We start from the raw sequence: 18,768 nt of genomic DNA, 5'->3' as shown, positions 1-18,768 counted from the left end.
AGGTTTACCGCAATTGGAGAAAAAAATGCTCCCTGTCACCTTGTCAAAGACAACAGACAGGCTTGCTGGGAGAAGATGTTATCTCTGCTCATTCTTCTTTCATGAGAATAAACAGCTACTTTTGTATAAGATTACTATTTTCAGGGTACCTCACTTATTTACAATAATGTTAGTACATTCAATTTTGCTCAAGTTGTACAAAATATATATATTTGTAACATTTTCTTTTATATATATATTTTTTTTGTTTCCATTCCCCATGTACATAATTTCCTTGTTTTTTTCTTCTGGTCCTATATATACTTCAAAGACATATTTTCAAAGAACAATTTCTCTCAGCATAGCTTGTCCCTGAGCTGTAAAAGTTTTGCTCACATATACCTCCCTTAGGAGAGATAACTTCTTTGCATAATGCTCCTTTAGGCAAAATCTGTAATCATGCAAACAGGTAGAACATTCCCATGTGGGGCAGCTCAAGAAGGAAGCATACACATCCTGCAAAGCAAACTCAGGGTAGCACCACAAATATTTACAGCCCAGATAAAATCTATATCCTGCAGATTGGACCACTATAAACAAATGCTATCCAATATATCTTTCAAGGCAATCGACCAAAGAATTCACATATGGATGGATGGCCCGATTCACGCAAGGGTGTGAAAAGCCTAGCAATGCAATGAATCTGCTCAGTTGACCACATTGCTCTCCTAGAACCATCCCAGACTCAGAACAGGATCCTTTTGGCTTTGCAACCAAGAAGAGCTCTCTACAGTCATTCAATTTCTGGATATTTCTGATGATGCACTGGCAACCAATGCCGCTGCAGAACAGGGACCAAACTTCCCAGAGTCTTCTGTAAAGAATAATATAGCTCATGTTTTCTAAAGATGTTGGCTGTAAAAAGTGCAGGAGGACTTGAGGAATCTGCTCCACCACCCGTGAAATCAGCTGTACTCTGTTTCTGTGTTTCTACTCGTTACAATGGAAAAGGTACTGTGACCCATTTTTCTTCTCTAAGTACCCTGAAGAGCCAAATGGCCAATAGCCTATGACTTTTGGGTGTAAACTGATGCAGAGGATGCCAAGGCCAAAACTGTGACCTGGCAACCTCAAGGATAAAAACAACAAAAAAGGAAAGATAAAAAGAAAAAAATAAGAAAAGAAAGAAAAGAAAAATCCCCCAAACCTCAAGCACTAAAACCCACGCTTCTTAAAAACCATGGGACATCCATTCAACGTCTGGAAATTTCCAGACGCATTTTAAAGGAAACACTGTCTGTGTACAAACAAGAGTTGCAGTGTTTCGCAAAGTTCTAAGTTCCCAGGAAATGTAATTTGATACGATTCAGTTAACTAGTAACAAATTAAAGTCATGCAATTTTAAACAAAACCAGCAAAGATAAACAAGACTTTTGTTTACAAAGTCATTGGCTTACTGACTGACAATGGGAAATTTCCTACCTAAATGTAGATATTTTTACATCTTGACATTATTTCATGACATTGTGCTTGATCAAATTGAGTGCTGCAGTAACAGTACACCAGAATATTATCTAGCTGTCCAAAGGAATGGCTGTTTTTAAACACAATGTTTTTGCACTACATTAATTGAATCAAATATGGTTGAGGCTTGCCTTGAATTTAGCCCTAAAAATTATTAGGCAAGCAAGTATTTAATTGTTACTTTTATCCTTCTTAAATCCCTTAATTAAATGTAACATTAAATGTAAGATTAATTGAAGTGAAGATTATTATGAAGATTCAGGTAATATGTTTAAATGCAATAAAGGAGGGAGAAAAACAAAACAAACTAGACTTATAAATAAATTTCACATAAATTAAAAATTTAGCATTAAAAAGTAACATCCTGAATGCATGGGGCACTTTTCCATGTTTGCTAGCACAAAAGTAGAAACAAAGGTTAAAAGCAGTGGAGATGGTGTATTCTATATAAAACAGTGCATTAATCAAATCATTTTCATTTAGCAAAGTGACAGACCAGTTTACCTAAAACAACTGCTTAAACATCTTTGCTATGACAAAGTGAGAGGATGCACTGCAGGAATGGAGCAGAAGTTCTGTACGATGAGGAGACCAGTAACACACCTGCAGCTAGGCTGCCCTGGCACCAAACCCAGGGGGAGCAGCAGCATGAAGATTTCAAATGCATTTTTGCAGAAGCCCTGGTCTGAAGGCTGGGTGGAGGGGTGAAAGCCAGGTGGAAGAGTGAAAAGCCCTGTGTATGGAGCTGAGAGCTGCAGGGGCTGCTGCTCCAGCCTGCGAGACATAATGCAGCTGAGGTGAAGGAGTGGCACTATCCTACCTCCCCCAAGTAGTTCCCCTCAAAGCCCTCCTCCCTGGGTTCTATAGGCTCAGAGTGTGTCTCAAAAATTAATTAGACATTAAATGAATGGGGCCTCCTAAAATCTGTTTGTTCATTAGTAACTGCACAGTTGCTACAGGCATAGCATTCAGAGGCTTCCCCCGTACAGACAAGCAAACAGCAGCAGGATCATCAGCAAGAAGAGTAGCAGGACAGTGCCCTTACCTGTGCCTGTTCACACTGGTATTGATAACTCGCCTGAAATTAAGAAGTGAGGTGAGGAAGCTGATTTCACCTACTCAACGTCAGCAGTCCCATAAAAGGGCTTACTTTATCCAGGAATCAAAAGTTTTTGGAGACAAAGCCAATGCAGCATCTGAGAATGACACTAAAAATGATACTCAAGCTGCACAATCAGCGCTAAAGTCAATGCTGAAAACTGATGTGCAACAGTTCCCTCAAAGTCTGTAATGCATTTCCTTTTCTAAGCAGGGACAGTTCTCAATTTTTGTTGCCAGACACAACAAGAAACTCGATGCCAATATTTTCACTTTGAGAGTATAAATAATAACACAAATGGACAACCCAACCTACTTATTCTGTAAAATGCTATGGGCTGACACACTGTTTTGAGAGTGTTACATGTTACCTCCCATTCCCATCGCACATTAGGAGAAGGAAGAAATGTGTTACAGTGTGGATGATAACCACACAGTTGTATTCACCAGCCTTTACAGTAAGAAAAGGACAACAGTTTAGGCTGGTACCTTGAACAGAAATTTTTCAATTAATATCCTCTTTGCATCCCCCCAAAACTTCAGATTTTGCTTTAATATGACAAAGAACTGATGTGAAGCCCTATTTTATTTCACCCAGCTTTTCTACTTGGTTTTTCCAGACTTGGGTAAACTGCTTTGTGCCTTCTCTTGATCTCCCCAGGATGCAGCAGCCCTTGCCAAAAATAATTTTCCTTCACAATTCCCTTGCAGAGGTTTGCACTGTTTTAATGCTGTAGCATCACATATCCTTTTAATCCCTGCCTACACATTATAACATTTCAAACACATGATTATTTATAAGCAAAATGCCACCAGGGTTTTGGTGAGGTAAAGTGGTTTAGTGGGGACTGAAACTGGGAAAGGGGGAGAGGGGAGGGTGAGTCATCATTTTGTGGTTTTAATCCTTCATTCCTCCTCTATCAGGCTTTGTTACTAGCAGTAGCATTTACTCACTTTGAGCAGGTCCAAGACAGCAAACAAGTCCTCTGAATTTGAAAGCCAAACAATTTCAACTCCTAATTCAGCCATGCACGCCTGCTCCAGACTGTTCAATGCCTTGAGACCCCTTTCTGTAGCCTAGCCTTTTCCCTCCTTTAAGTGCCAACTCATCGACAGCCTTTGGCTAGGGTTTTGTGCATTCCCACCTGCTCCTGCAAGAGGGAGAACAGACTGGGATGGAGTGACGCCATCCTTAAGTTTTGTGCTGTATTCAGGACTGGGCATTGCCACACCGAATGGAGCAAACAGGTTACAAAAACTGTTTTCACAGACAAAGCAAGGCACTTGACAATCACCACCACTCCAACTAAAACACCATTTGGAAACAAGTTGCATTGCACACTGAAGGAGAGACAGCACTTGTTCAAAATCTCCTCTCCCTTTCAGTCATTGCTCAATAGAGCAGCAAAAAATTTGTCCTCCAACCCAATTATACCACTCTGCTGATGCTATAACAAAAGGAGAGAGAGACATGACAGAAATAACAAGATAACCTGCATCTCTAATGGAAGCAACAGCAGGAGGTAGGAGAATTAATTTCTATCACACACCATTTTTCTTTCCACTTCAAGCACCCTCTCCCTCTCTAAAAACTCCTTCTGTACACAACTCCCTGCAAAAAAAAAAAAAAAAAATCTCTTAAGACTGGTCCTCTCAAGACTATCTATACCTCATACTTTTTCCAGCTCTACTGAGAAACAACTCTGCCTCAAGGTATGAGAGCTGGGCAGTGCAAGGGCCTGAGCCCACCCTGGGAATTGACAGTATGCAGGTTCCAGCTCTAGGCTTTTTAGGGCTGCTTAAGTTTGGAAAAAGTCTTTTAAGTATTGATGCCTCAGGTTCTGCTGCCATACATACCCATGTTTCTGCACCAAAATACTTGCACTCAGTTTCAAAAGAGTGAGTACTCTGGAGTACTAAGTATAATTTAGGACAACTAAGAATATGAAGAACCTTTGAGAATTAGACTACTTATTTCAGTAAATTAACTAGGTAGCAACTGTGAAAATGCTGATGTTAGACAGTATTTAGCTGCCTGGGCTATAAATGGATATAATTTTTACTTACCTGACAGGTGTGTCATGAGAATTAGCTAATATTGACACTTTGATCTTTAAAATGCTTTGCCAAGTATTAATTAAGGAAGGACCATTTTGCATTTAAAATACCAAGTATTTTGAAGCTGAATTTGTCTCCATCCCTCTCCTAAAATGGTAAAAAAATCTACTGTTTGTTTTTCTACATATTCCCCAGGAGATCATTTCAGAGAAACATGAGAAAGGAAGACTCATGCGGGTCTGTGTTTCAAGGAGGATGAATGGATACCTCTAAATAAATAGCTGTGTTTTGTTACAAGAATCTTCTCTCCTGTGGGTCTTGTAGCCAAACCTGTAGACTTAGTCAAGTGTTACTGCATTAGGGAGAAAGGTCACTCATAACCGCCAATAAACCACATTTTTATAGCTAACCCACAAGTTTTTTTAGAAGGCAAGTCTCAAAGTGAAGTATGAGAAGTACATAGCATGTTTCATATATTCAAGTACTGCAACTACTGGTAAAGTGTGGCCTCATTTCTCTGTAGAGGAAAAGGTGCCAACACATGGACAAAACTCTATTACAGTTCATCTGCAGCTAGTGATATGAAATATGTACGAAGCTGTGCAATGCTTTTGTTAGATGGGTGGCCCTGTGGGCTTCTGCCAGAGAAAAATGGAGAGCCAAGGCTTGCCTGTGGAGCCAGCTCTCTCCTAGTGACTCTGTGCTCAATAAGGGCAGGAGAAGGGCAGGACTTTCACCATGGGCACTCTTATTGCAAAGATCTAGCAGCAAAGGCAAGACATTTGGCCTTTACATAACCCAGTGAATATAAACCCAGATTAGAGGGAAATAAAAGATTGTATTTGAGAGCATGTGAGAAAACAACAACATAAATAAGTCTCCAAATAAGCTGCTCTACACACCCTGGAGAAATCATTATGCAGGGCTTTCCTGTGGTTGTTACTGCTTCTGGTTGCAGCCTGACCTGGTGTCACAGGCTACTCATGCTGGTAGTGCAGAGCTGCCATCTCTCCTGGAGCTGAAGTATTCTCCTTAAAGTTAGCCAGGCAACACAGGAAAGACAGAGATGCAGGGAAAGAAAAAAAGATAGGATATAGGTACTGGAAGAAATGCCAGAAATCACATGCATGAAGACAGATGCAATCTGTGTGTAGTGCCCTTGAGTGCCCTTTACGGTCTCAGTGTGACAGCGGCAGAAATTCTGCGGGACCATTTTGCAATGTCATGTTCTTGCCCACTGCCCAAGGCACACAGAAGATACGGAACAATTTTTACCTGTTTTGGCAACTTAAGTCGTATGGATCTAAAGATGTGTCTTAGAGGTGATTCTGGGGACTTAAGCCTGATTGACTGTCATATCTAGAATTAAAGTTCCTTATGTGACTCCTTCATAGTCTCTATAGTGGAAGACTTTTTCCCCTGTTTCCCTGCCTCATTTCATGCACAGCATAGACCTTACTTAATGAACTAGTAACTCCTAAATATTTCTTTTTCTCCTTATTATCAAGTGTGCCTCTATGCTTTATTTACCACATTGTCCAAATGTTGCTGAGAAATATTTACAGCATCCACAATACGGGAGCTAAGCTCTTAATTAATTATCTTAAACAATAATTAATTTTACAATAGCCAGCTGGATCCTGAAACAAAGGTGGATATTTTTGAGATGGACACTGGTTTTGAGAAAATATTTTATAATTCTAGGAGTCTAAAAAATATCTCCATAGACCTTCCAGGAAGAACCTACCTACCAGCCAGCAGAGCTTAGTGACAGCACATGGCATGACGTGGTCCTCACCCTTCAAAATGGTGTTTGAATCAGGCTATTTATGATGCCAGTGCACACATTTTACATAAGAAATACTGCTGAGAACAGTGAAAAAACACTCAGTGCTACACTAAGAACTAGTTCCTGTGATCACAAATTACAAAATGTGCAGTGAAAACCTAATTTTGGTATCTAATCAGGGCCGAGTGCTCTTCCCCTCGTCCTGTTCACTCTCCTGCCTGAGCTCTACTTGATGATGACTGCTCCTGATTCCCCAAGGTACACACTCCCCTTCCTCCACCTTGCAGTCACTGCCTCAAGATTATTTTGATGTATCATCAGCCTAATTCAACACAATTGGCTGTTCATCATCTCTACCAGTCCATTTTATGTTTTTCCTAGCCTTTCCTTATTTTTTAAGGGGAACAAACCCCTCACTCTCTCATATTCTTTTCACCTCTTTATCAGGCAGAGAAACACAGCAAGCCAACATTTCACTGGATTTATCCAGCATCCCAGCTTGATCTTTCATCTCTTTGAAAAGTCAGTCCAGAATTTCATTGGATGAAAATGAGGAAGAGCAAGTTCATTCCACTTTCTGGCTTTATGGGTAACCAAAGCCAAAATCCTACCAGTTATCCTGCTGAACCATTACAACGTATTCAAGCTCAAGTTTCACATTTAATTTTCAATTTTGACTAAACCAGAAACTTTTAATAAATATTTCTAGATGTGCTACACATCAAAATGGATGATTGTAAGAGGAGGTGCTGGATTTCACAGCTTCAGGGCTCTACCTCCAGTTTGTGAGTGACTGCAGGTAAAACCACTCCTTCTCTTGGCTCTCATTAGGTCCTCTGATTCCGCCTTTCAATTCTGCTGTCTTTGTATATGAGAATATCTCCATAGCCACTTTTGAGATACAAAACTAAAAGTGCATGTGAAAAGGTATTATTTTCTTCTCTCCACAAAAGCTTGTTAATTTGGTATTACTGCAAAAATCCCAGCCAATGTGGGGCCAATTAATCTTTGAAAATTATTGATGTTTAGAAGAATAAATCTCTAATTTTAATGTCAGATACCTGCAAGAACCAGATCAAAAAGAAGGTTTACATTTAGGAGCTCAGACTACATTTGCATATCAGAAAAATAACATATACTGGAGATCTTATTTATTTTTACATGAAGGACAAAATGTTATCATCCATCTCTGCAGCAGGATGTGTTTATTCCTCTGTCAGTTTAAGGATCAGCTAATAATCACATTGCCAATATTATACTACTCAGCTTCCTGAAATACAGCTCTACTTCATGTCTTTTAATTGTTTCCACATACATACATGAAATGACATTTTAACTGGGAAGATATCTCTTGTAGTTCAACCAACACTCAAATGGTACTCTCATGCTCAATAGGCCCTTAAAAACTACAAAGAAGAAACCAACAATATTCTGCTTATTTCACAAAAAATGGGAGCTAAAGATAGCTCTTCCCAAGTTTCCCGGAAGTATCAGTTGAAGATTGAGTGGTGAGAAAAATGTGAAAGCAACTGACAAAAATTTTACATGTACAAAGTCGTCACATGCATGGGATAGTTCAAGAAGTGTCAGTGGCCTGAACGGGGTCATCTGCAATGTACTTTTAAGGATCTTGAAGCAACTAAAGTGACTGGTCACAGTAATTACTTCAAACTTCATTGTTTTGCTCAATACACATCAGAAGGTTTTAAGCACTTGATTTTATACCTTATAAGCCTACATACGTTTCAAGCTTGGCCAGATACCAGTAATGGAAAGAATCAATGCACAGTCTAATCTGTAAATCTTTAACTTAGGGCACAATGTTGTCAAATCTGAGGATCTTCATTTCAAGCAGCCCTATATCAGTAGGCAACTCTATATAAACCAGACAGCTCTTTGCAATGCTATATGCAGTTCCTGCAGTTTTCAGTACTACTGGTCAGCCAGTAATTATTGAAGACAAGTTTATAAAACCTGAAAGGCTAGAATTACAACTGTCCCAGCTTGTTAGACATTTAAGACATAATCACTGTTCTGTTTAACATCTAAGTCATTAATTCTGTACTTTATTCAGCATTTGGAAAGGCTTAGTTGACCGCTTCCAAGCTCATCAGTCAGGCTCTGGGAAAAGGAAGGTGAGATCGTGGGAAAAATGTAATATGGAAAAACACTGGAACAAATCTATGGTAGCTAAAAGTTCCTGACTATCACTGCCCTGCACATCAGAGCCACTCAAAACCTCCTGGGGAATGACTTGCAGAGACACAGCTTTGCTTCAATACAAAAATATATACATACAAATACACATGTGCAGGCACACAGAGGGTTCACATTATTATGAAATACAGCTAAGGAAAGCAATTACTTTAGGAAAAATAATGGGGTATTCACCAGCAAAGTAACAGTTTCAAGAGGTTCTAGAAAATGAAGCAAAGCTCTTATTGTTAGAGAACTGTTGACTGCAGGTTTGAAAAAGTGACCTCAAGCGAGCAATGATGCACTTAGCCTGGAACTCGCAACTGCTGTATTTCACTCTAAATTGAATTGCCAATCCACAGTGTAATTTTTTTGTACTATAATCTCACATCTTTGGGGCAAGTATACCAAAAAATACTATACACAGGCTGCATTATTCCAAGTTAGACTAAATTCCTCTAGAAATAGCAAATATGTCTGCATTACTGAATTTAAGAATCTCTGTGGGTATTTATATGGGAGTAGTGTTTTATCTTTTTGAGGGCGAATAGTTGATCATTTTTCCTGCGAATAGTTCTTAAGCATACAAGTGACTAATAGCACATGGCCTCATTAAAAGCATTTAGGTACATATAAGCCTATAGACCCATATAACAGATATTCTATACCTCACACACATATGCACAGTGGTCAGATCCTGCATTCTCACCATAATAAAAGTGGCTGTCAATTTAACATGATTTATAATACCACCAATGTCAGTGGTTTGTAAACATAAGTAATTGACACATGCTGTGGAATACTTACATTCACTTTTCCACTAAGTCTTCTTCACTATAATCAAGTTATTTTCCAGGACAGTTTAATCTTCTTACTAAATAAAAGAAGGCAACAATTAAAAATATATTCATATGCATTAAGCTATGTTTAATCACATTAAATTTATGAACTTTAAAAATATTGATTTAAGATCATCTATAGTGCAATATAAACTTTAATTTGTTTATAAACAGTCAGTTTTATTACATTTTAAACACAACTTTATCACACCATAACTTTCCATCCTGAAGCTAAATGGGGCAATGTTCTGTATTTCAATAGCTGCTCAGATAATAAATCAGATGGACAGTTGCTCACAGATGTACAACTAATTACCAAAGAACTGAGACCTAAACTGATGTATTACCAGAAAGAATGCCTAGCATTACAGATGGGTTACTGTATGAGTTGGTACTCCTCTAGCTAGAGCTTGAACATGCTCTGACCAGTGGCAGTACTTGGCACCTCCCAGAACCAAACATTTAAGAATGAAAGAGAAATAGTGTCTGTCCCTTTAGGGAAGGATAAAATACCATCAGATAATTTTTAACATCACTGTATATGCCAAAAAGTGATAAAAAGAGTTCATGTAGATTGTTCAACATAAATGTAAAGATGACAACTGTCCTCAAAAAAATATCCCAGGCAATAGACATATTGAGCGTTGTATGCCTTGACCTGTTCCACACACAGAGTTATCTCAGCTGCTTTTAGCAAAGCATGCAATGCACAATCAAACAGTGTGCAGCACAGGCCAATGCATGCACTAAAAGACCACTGCATGGCAGTTCCCAGGGAAGAGAGACCTGAACACCTGGCAAAATCACCACCTTTTCTCCAAAATCATCTCATCTCAACTGAACATGATTTTGAGACTCACATAACTCTGGCTTCTCACGAAAGTAAGACACAAACATCAGCAGGACTTGTATTTTCCCTTCATGTTTCTTGAGGCTGCCCAGTGCTAAACCAAATTTAGTTTGCTAATGTTCCATGGAATTTAATTTCCTGTATTCACACCCTATATCTAGTTGCTACAGGAAGATGTTCTTTAAGACTATGTACATTCATCTCTTTGCAGGGAAAAGCTGTTTGAGGGAACAACCCTCACTGGGTACAGGATGAACATGGATGATCATCAGAATTGTGAGATGAGGTATATGGAAGAGCTAGGTGAGATATTTAAACCACAGCTGCATGATACAGGCTAAGTGGAGAGTGTAGGAGTGGACTGAGGAAGGTCATATGAGGGAAGTGTAAGTAAAGCAGCCAACCCAAGAAACAAACAAAAAAATTAGACTGTAGGACCAAGGTAAAGGGCAGATTTCTTTCTGTGTCTTACCAACAACAGGAAAAACAGATCTGGTGCAACTTAAGCATGGAAAAGAAAATTCAGAAGTAAAAGGAAGTGCAAAGGAATGTGAACAATTATCATCCTGTCAACAGCCAAGAAAGAAGTAGGTGGAGGTAGTCAGCAAGGAAACAAGACTTGATCCTGCTGAGAAGTTTGCTTTATATATCTGTGTTGTCTCTTTCCTTACGAGCTTTTTTGCAAGCATTGCTGAACAGTAATTTAGGCACGTCTTACACAGTTGGTTCACCTCCCAGCTTTGTAGATGCCAGAACTGAAGTGCATGGAAATTAGTATTTGGCTGAGCCTGGAAAAGTAATCAAATGCTGTCAACCCTAACTGTTATGTCCAGCCAGCTATACCCCAAATAATAAAAGGTATTAGTAAAGGTATATCACTTGCTAAAAACATCAGAAATGTATTTATTGAAAAAACTGGTTCAGCCATAACCCAGGACCTGGCACAGAATCATCTAACTACTTATGTGGCAGTTCTCACATGGATACACGAGGCATTTCAGTCTGCAGTTGGTAATCAGCTGTGCCAGAGAATGATGCTACCAAACTGTATTCAATTTTCTGTGTTATAAAATTGGAAGCCTTTTTCATAAGAAGCTTGGGACACAAGCCAGAAATCTCACTCACTGTCTCCCTATGTATTCAGACTGAGTCATCAGATTTTCCATGTTTCTCCACTCAAATGGCACACTGCTTTGGATGGACACAGGTGGTACCATCTGCCACAAGGCTTCTTGGGTTTGTTTGGTTTTGTTTCTTCCTTCTACCTCCTGCTCATAGCACAACAGCTCTTTTTCAGTATCTTACACTGGAACTAGTCTTTCATGGTATTGATTTGGCCAGCTGGCCAGTCAAAATGGACTGCTTGAACTAAAGGAACTTCAATACATAATGCTAGCACAGGTCCTCTAACAGCTGGGGGCCCTTGCAGACTGACCTCAAGCTAAAAGTACTTGGACAGCACAGGGAAATTGTTTTTTAAAGCTGACAGAAACCATGAGCACCAACAGAGCAAGTGAGTAGGGGGATGCTCACATAAACTAACTGCACTCTAATAAGGCTAATCTTCCTGTTTCTCCTCTCTCCACCACCTTGACAGAGAGAGTCCTGCCATGCATTGCCTGCTGGATTAGGAATCAATCTTCTCTGAACTGCTTTTCTGAGAGGACTCCCTCTCCCCTCCATAACCTGCAGAAGACAGTGAGAGATTAGACTACTTTTAGCTTTTATCCTGTCCTAATCTGAACTATCTTAATTGTTCCCACCTTTCACATGAGACAATTTCTGCCTTTCAAATCAAAATACACCTTTAGGGGGAAAGGATGAAGACTACCTTGTATGGTTCATGAAGTTAAAACCATCAGGAGGGTCAATGACCCAGTAGAAACAGGACAACAATGAACCACCTCCCCATCCTGCAAGTGCCCTCTCCCTCATGAGGCAACTGCACCTCTGTATTCAGGGTCAAGGTCTCATTTCAAATAGATGATAAACTCAGGCTCATTGGTTGTGTCCAAGTGAAAAATTTTGCAAGTAGATAACATGCTGCCCTGGCACTGCAGCTGCCAGGGAGATAATGGCTTCTGAAAACAGCAAGGAACCAAGTGTGGCACTCGTTCTGCAGTGCCTAAAGCTGATGCTGCTGTAAGTACGAGTAAGAACATATTGAGTTCCTTTTCTTTTTTTTTTTTAATATTTGCTTCTAGAGCTAAAAACAGATCATAAACCACTTTTCTTTGAGGAAGGCTTTTGTTTGTTTGTTAAAAAGGGCAGGCACTGGGTCAGGGGTAGAAAGTTGTGCTATCCGGTTCCCAGACACAAACCTTACTCCCCTGAGCCTTCAGCTATATGTAACATATGGAGCAGATACTTTTCATATAGACTTTTACACGCCCATGTAACTTTTATCTGGCTGTTGAGCTAACAAGCACAGTGCCCTTGATAGGATGGAGCACATAGCATAAAACTACATACTGCTTTTTGAGCTTAATTTTGAGGGTGGATCTTCACATTTCAGTGTTGGGAAGGCAACATTACAACACTGACACCATGCCCATATGGAAACAGGATATATAACATAATATTAAAAACTTTAGGGTGATATCAAATGTCAACCTAATACTCTAAATATTGCAATGTATTTACATCTCTAATTAACCCAGTATCACATTACTACACTCCAATATCTTGCATTATCTTCCCTCACCTTCAATTCTCTAGCTTACATGACTCTTGGTCATCTCCACTCTGCCCTCTCCACCTCCTTGACCACAGACAGCAGATTCCACTTCTAGCACATGAGCTCCTGAGTTTTATTACTGACTTCCTTTCTCCTCTGCTTGGCTCACTGCTATTCACTTGGCTGTCTCTAGACAGCACTTTTTCATAATGTGAGGACACCAACTTTTTTTTCTGAAGCCTCTCCCTTTATTTTGAGAGCAAATGGAGCCAAGGCCAGCCACCGTGACACACCACCTCCATGCAAGGGACCTATTTGTGCAACCTGGTGGTCTCCCAATGATGCAGGATGCTCCCCATGTCATGACCATCATCTAGTGCAGGGGACAGGAGACAGACCAGCATTACACACCAGAACAATGTTTACTCTTGGTTTTCCAGGAATTCAACATGATATTGCCATAGCCAATTTTTAAAATTACCCAGTGTCCTGGTTTTGTCAAGGACAGAGTTAATTTTTTTTGCAGTAGCTGTGAGGGGGCAGAGCTTGGAGCTGTGTGGGTATGTTTAGGTTGTTATTCTATACCATCCACATTATCACTGTCGTGGGGGGGAAGGGGGGGAAATAGGGGAATCTTACTTCTGGGAAGAAAAGCGTGGCTTTGGGTCACACAAAAGAGTGGCAGGTTGGCTATCGTTAATTTTCTCAGGTGAGCATTTATTTGCCTGTAAATCACCCTCATTTTGTATACTTTTGTTATTAATACTGCAGCTCTAACTGTTCATTTTTTATATCATTCCTGTCTCCAGTAAGTTGTTTCTTATCTCAACCTGTAATTTTCCCCTTTTTGTGTCTCCAATTCTCAACTCCATCCCCGGAGTGGGAAGGGGAAAGAAGGTGAGGGGAGCAAGTGAGTGGTTGGTTGGTTTGGGAAGAGTCTTGGGGGTGGAGGGGGGGGGTGGGGGGGGCACTTATCTGGAGAGTGCTGTTCCATTCCTAAACCATGACACCCAGAATTCAAAATTAACCAAAGCTCACAAGTTCAGTTTTCCCTTCACTTTACTACCGCTTCAAAGTCCTAAAATGATATTACTGTTTCCCTCAGTTCCCATATAGTCCTCTTTTTCTTTGATCCTTTGGCCTCTGTGGGACAGGGAAGAGAAGAGGCATAGAAACTTATGGGAAAATGAAGCAGACTGCCATCTGTGTTTGTGCTGACCCTAAAAACCAGTATAAACACAGACCAGTTAAACTAGTTTGCATTCACCAGCAGCTTTCAAAGTACTGAAGAAGTTCAATCATTTCAAAATACCAGTAAGTATTTCACTGACAAGAATTGTTCTGATGTTATGCAGACTTACAGCTAGCTCTGTATGTGCTATGAAATATTCTACAGCTGCTGCTTTAGTTTAAAACAACCCCAGCAACACCAACCACCCCCTCTTCAGAACACAGCTGATAACTACTAACTGAAGAACACAAAAATTCACCAAAATTGTTCTATGACCACTACTGTTCAATCAAGGTAAATGGTGTGACATCCAAGGACACTGTTTCAGAGCCTTACATGTCAAAAAAGAAAATCAGTATCTGTTATATTACGTTCTCCCTTTCATCTTCATGTCATTGAAGGCATTCCACAGGCAGTTTTACTTCTGACAGCACTGATTTTCAATCAATCTGCTCTGGCCTGGATTTGAAATAGGATACTACATGAAATTGGATGCTGGTAGCCTCAAACATGTCCGGGCTTGCACAGGAGGTTAAACAAAAAGAAAAAGAACGGCTTTTTAAAACACAGGGTGCTAGTAAAACTGATTTTAAAGTGTCCCTTCATTTCTCTGAACTGGAAGTAATATATTACCTCTATAAAATCTTTTATACCAAGTTCTTGGAATTCTTTATTTATACAATGCCATTGGTGCACACCTCACCTTAGAAATACACATTTTAATAGTCAACCAAAGTGATACAAGCCACCAAAGTAAATAAGACTACTTTAAAATTGGCTTCACTACCTTTCCCCATATATCTGGGCCAAGCTAGGGCCCAGTCCTGCAGTCTCTTTCATCATGTAGTCAGTACTCGCACAAGAATTTGAAGGTTTACTCCCTGAATTACAGAATGCAGACTACCTTACTGGAAAAAGGACCAGGCATGACAGTGGGAGTGTGAAAAAGGAGAGGAAAAAATGCAAAGTGTAGGAAGGTAAAAAGGAGCAAAGATTGTTAAATGAGGAATGTGGCACGGATAAGAGAGAATAAGATGCGAAAGGAGAGAGCAGCAAATGATGGTGTAGAATACAAGAGGAAAGGCATAAAAGAATAAAAATCTTATCCTGAGCACTACAAGACTTTAAAAGCATTTGTGTGACATTGAACAAAGTACAGGAAGAATGTGGAGAGAGGAGAATTTTATTTTAAATTTTATTTAAAAAGTAAAAATCACCCAAAATTTACTTCCCACTCCTCTATCATCCTGCACTGAGATGTCTGTTCCTCTGAAGCAGGGTATGAGAGGATGTGAGGACTACTGGCATGGTGAGCCAGGCAAGCCTCGCCTGAGACTAGCTGGATGGATCAGTGAAGTTTCTGGTGTCTTCTTTGATAGCGACTGATTTTTCCCATGATAGCCTATCACACTGCAAATTTTATTCTTCTCTTTGTTTCTAAAAGTGCAAAAGGGAACCACTACAAAGCCTGGCTGGAAGCTTGAGTGAAATTTCTTCCCCATTGAGAAATGTATAAAAATCACAACCTTCTCATTAATACTACAGTGGCTTGGCTGTGCCTCTTGCTGGACAGATCAGAAAGCATCACAGCAATCCAGTGTTAAAACACCAGGAATGTCTCATTTGTCCATCAAATCCAATGAACAAGGTGAATCTCTGCCTAATTACAAGCAATATAAGAACGCTTCCCTCCTTCAAATCAGGCAGAAGGGCTCTTCTCATCTTCAGTGCCTCTCAGAGAATCAGCCCGACTGCCTCCACACTCTCCCTTGCTTTCTCTGTGACCTGTCTTCCTAATCTGGAATCCTTCAAAGCTGGGAACTGGACCCCCTGCCTTGATTCCCATCATCTGCACCGATTTATGTTAGCAAGCCAGGCCAGCCGGCTGCCACACCCAAAGAGCCCATACGCCCTAATACTGTGCACTCAAGAAAAAAAACAAACCAAAAACCCCCCAAACAAACCCCCACCCCGCCCGAACCAAAAAAGCACAACAGTCTAGCTTGGCTTGGCCTGCCAGGTTAAAACTTGCTCTCTCCTTGTGAGCTTAATCTACCTGCTGCTGCTGGGCACAGACACTTCCCTGGCTGTAGCTGCTCTTCTGGTAGGTGAACCCCTCTCCTGCAAATATTTCAGAGGTGTTTCTAGGCTGGGGAGGGTACAGGCTACTGTTTCTACTTTACCAGGAAAGATACATATGTTGACACTTTTTAAAAAAAGAAACCATTCCAAACAGCGATAGGAGCTGGCTCGGGCCGATACGGCCCTATCTTGCAGAGCAAGTCACAGCAGGTTCTTTAATCGCCGGCTCTGCAAACACTGATTCACCCCCACCCCTCCACGGGACCTTAACTTGCCCGGTGCTCCCGAGCAGAGGACGCACGAATCTGAAAGTACTGACAGCGAATGGCTGGGCAAACTCCCAGCTGATCTGATGGTTCAACCAACTTCAGTTCCTCCCTTACTAACAACCACCTTTTTTTATTTGTTGCTTTGTTTGTTTTTGGTTATTCCCCCCCCCCCCCCCCCCCAAACTTCTTTCTTTCATGCTTACATGGGGCATGAGCTAAGGGAGTAAGTGCTTGTTCAGTTCAAGCACTTTTTCTTCGCCAGCAGAGCAAACTGTGTTTGGATGCACACGAAGGGAAAGGCAATATTTATAAAGGAAGTTCCCACACTTCCTCTTCAAACAAATCACTTCTGGCTGGTTTTGCAATTACAGACCTACCGTAAAAAGGGGGTGGAGGAATAAAAAAACATTGGGTATATTATTTCCTTTTAAAGTCACTTCCTTTTGAAAAGCAAGCTTCCAGAGAGGAAGGAGTTAAGCACTCAGGACAAACTGTCAAATTTTCAGTAACTAATTTACTCTTCCTGTAGGTCTGGAGGAAATCCACAGCTGCCACAAATATTCCTTGCTCATTTCAATACTACTCGTTGTGAAATGGATTTTAATGGCCAAGCAAAGCCATCCAAACTGCAGATGTAATTAAAGCCACTGAAACTGGCTCCACAGAAGGCTGGGAAGTGCCCCGTGCCCTATTTTGGGGCAGATGCCATGGTACAGGCTGGCAGGGTGGCAGTAATACCAGGACACCTCGGCCTCATCCTTGTCACCGCATGCAGTGTTTCTGCTGAGAGGATGGATCCTGCTCACTGGGAGGGCAGCAGGGCTTACGAGAGACGATGTGCAGCAGGCAATGCACAGGGAGCCAGGAGTGTCCTGCAGGGAGCCAGGAGTGTCCTGCAGCCGGGGCTGGCAGCTGCCTGTGCTGTCAGTGAACTGTGCACACCAGTGCAGGGCCTCCGCAGGGCAATGCTGGGTCCATCTGGAAGCATTTGCTCTCAGCCGGTTTTCATCCCATGCCCTGCTCCCTGGGTTATGAAGCTCTACCACCCCAAACCCACTTGTTTGTAGTGCTACAGTGTTAAAAACCTCTTCATCCGTGGGCAAACTGTATCCAACAAGCTAATTTCCCTCCACACAGAGTGGCTAAAGTCTGCAACACTAGCATAGGAAGTAAAGATTTTTCTGACAATTCACAATAAATCAGCTTCCTATTTGAACCGGCATACCTTCATTTCTTCTGCAGTGAGTCAACCTAATAGTCTACCCAAAAGGTTGGTAGTCCCCTGGTATTGAAATCTGTATTAGATCCATACCCAGCAAAGGAAAAATAAAGTTTTCCCGAAACTCTTATCCAAAGCGTGGGAGGATGGAAAATAAGATCAGCATACCTTGCTGGAAATAGTTCTCAAGACAAAAGATAGGATTGCTCTGGCACTAACATCTCCCTCCTCCTTCCTTCCCTTCCTCAGTTACAGTGAGGTGCAAATGCCTTAGGAAACTCCCTGTCCCTACTATGCACTTTTTTTCATGTTTAATCTTAGATTAGAACACAATTGGATTTGGACTTGATTAACTTTTCAGGCAAAAACATTCCCACACCTTTGAGTTACTAATTTCATTTGATAACAGCTGCAGAAAACTAGCTCCATATTTTTGAAGTTAAATCACTGCCAAATTCTGCTTTCCGGTGCCAGCTGCTCAAAATAAGTATAAAAAACTTTCCAAAACAATTATATTTAAATTATTAATTAACACCACATGGAATATTATGATTAAAATCAATTAGTTTATGCAAAGATATCTACAAACCTAAAACACAGTAACAGTGAAAGAGATTCTTTAGTTGATGAATAATTAATACAGCTTTTCATTTGTTTCACCTCACATGCCAAGTAGCACAAAAGGAAAGTCATTAATGCAAGTGGATCACAGAGGTAACAACAGCAATCATTGCACATTTATAGTCACTAAACTATTTCAGTGAAAATTTTGTAGGACCAAAAATACCCCTGCAATATCAGGTTCAGAACGAACTAAAACCCAGTTTTGACCATCTGGATGAAACAAAGAAAAGAAAAGCAGAGCTGCCTCCTCAGCTTTTTTGCTGTACCTAACCAGCAAGATCTGTCATCAGCTGTAAGAAGTTAGGTCCTCTGAAACCTGTCTTCAGACCTGCA

The 18,768-nt window shown here is 40.6% G+C and overlaps 1 protein-coding gene across 4 annotated transcripts in view; it reads right to left on the bottom strand.

The window, feature by feature from the left end:
• PLXNB2 (plexin B2) overlaps positions 1-18,768 on the bottom strand; it is a 256,319-nt gene that overhangs the window by 107,006 nt on the left and 130,545 nt on the right. For all 4 annotated transcript variants that reach the window (XM_042018200.1, XM_042018203.1, XM_042018202.1 and 1 more), the window contains one exon: positions 9,452-9,518. In XM_042018200.1, coding sequence (XP_041874134.1) covers positions 9,452-9,453 — 2 coding nt within the window. In that variant the 5' untranslated portion in view covers positions 9,454-9,518. The remainder of the gene's footprint in view (positions 1-9,451; positions 9,519-18,768) is intronic.

This window comes from Corvus kubaryi, unplaced genomic scaffold (genome assembly GCF_017639235.1).
Source record: "Corvus kubaryi isolate FWS band 111438036 unplaced genomic scaffold, C.kubaryi_AGA036_p1.0 137, whole genome shotgun sequence".
NCBI classification, from domain to species: Eukaryota; Metazoa; Chordata; class Aves; order Passeriformes; family Corvidae; genus Corvus; species Corvus kubaryi.
The sequence above is the reverse complement of the archived record's forward strand: the minus strand, read 5'-3'. Positions and strand labels throughout refer to the sequence as shown.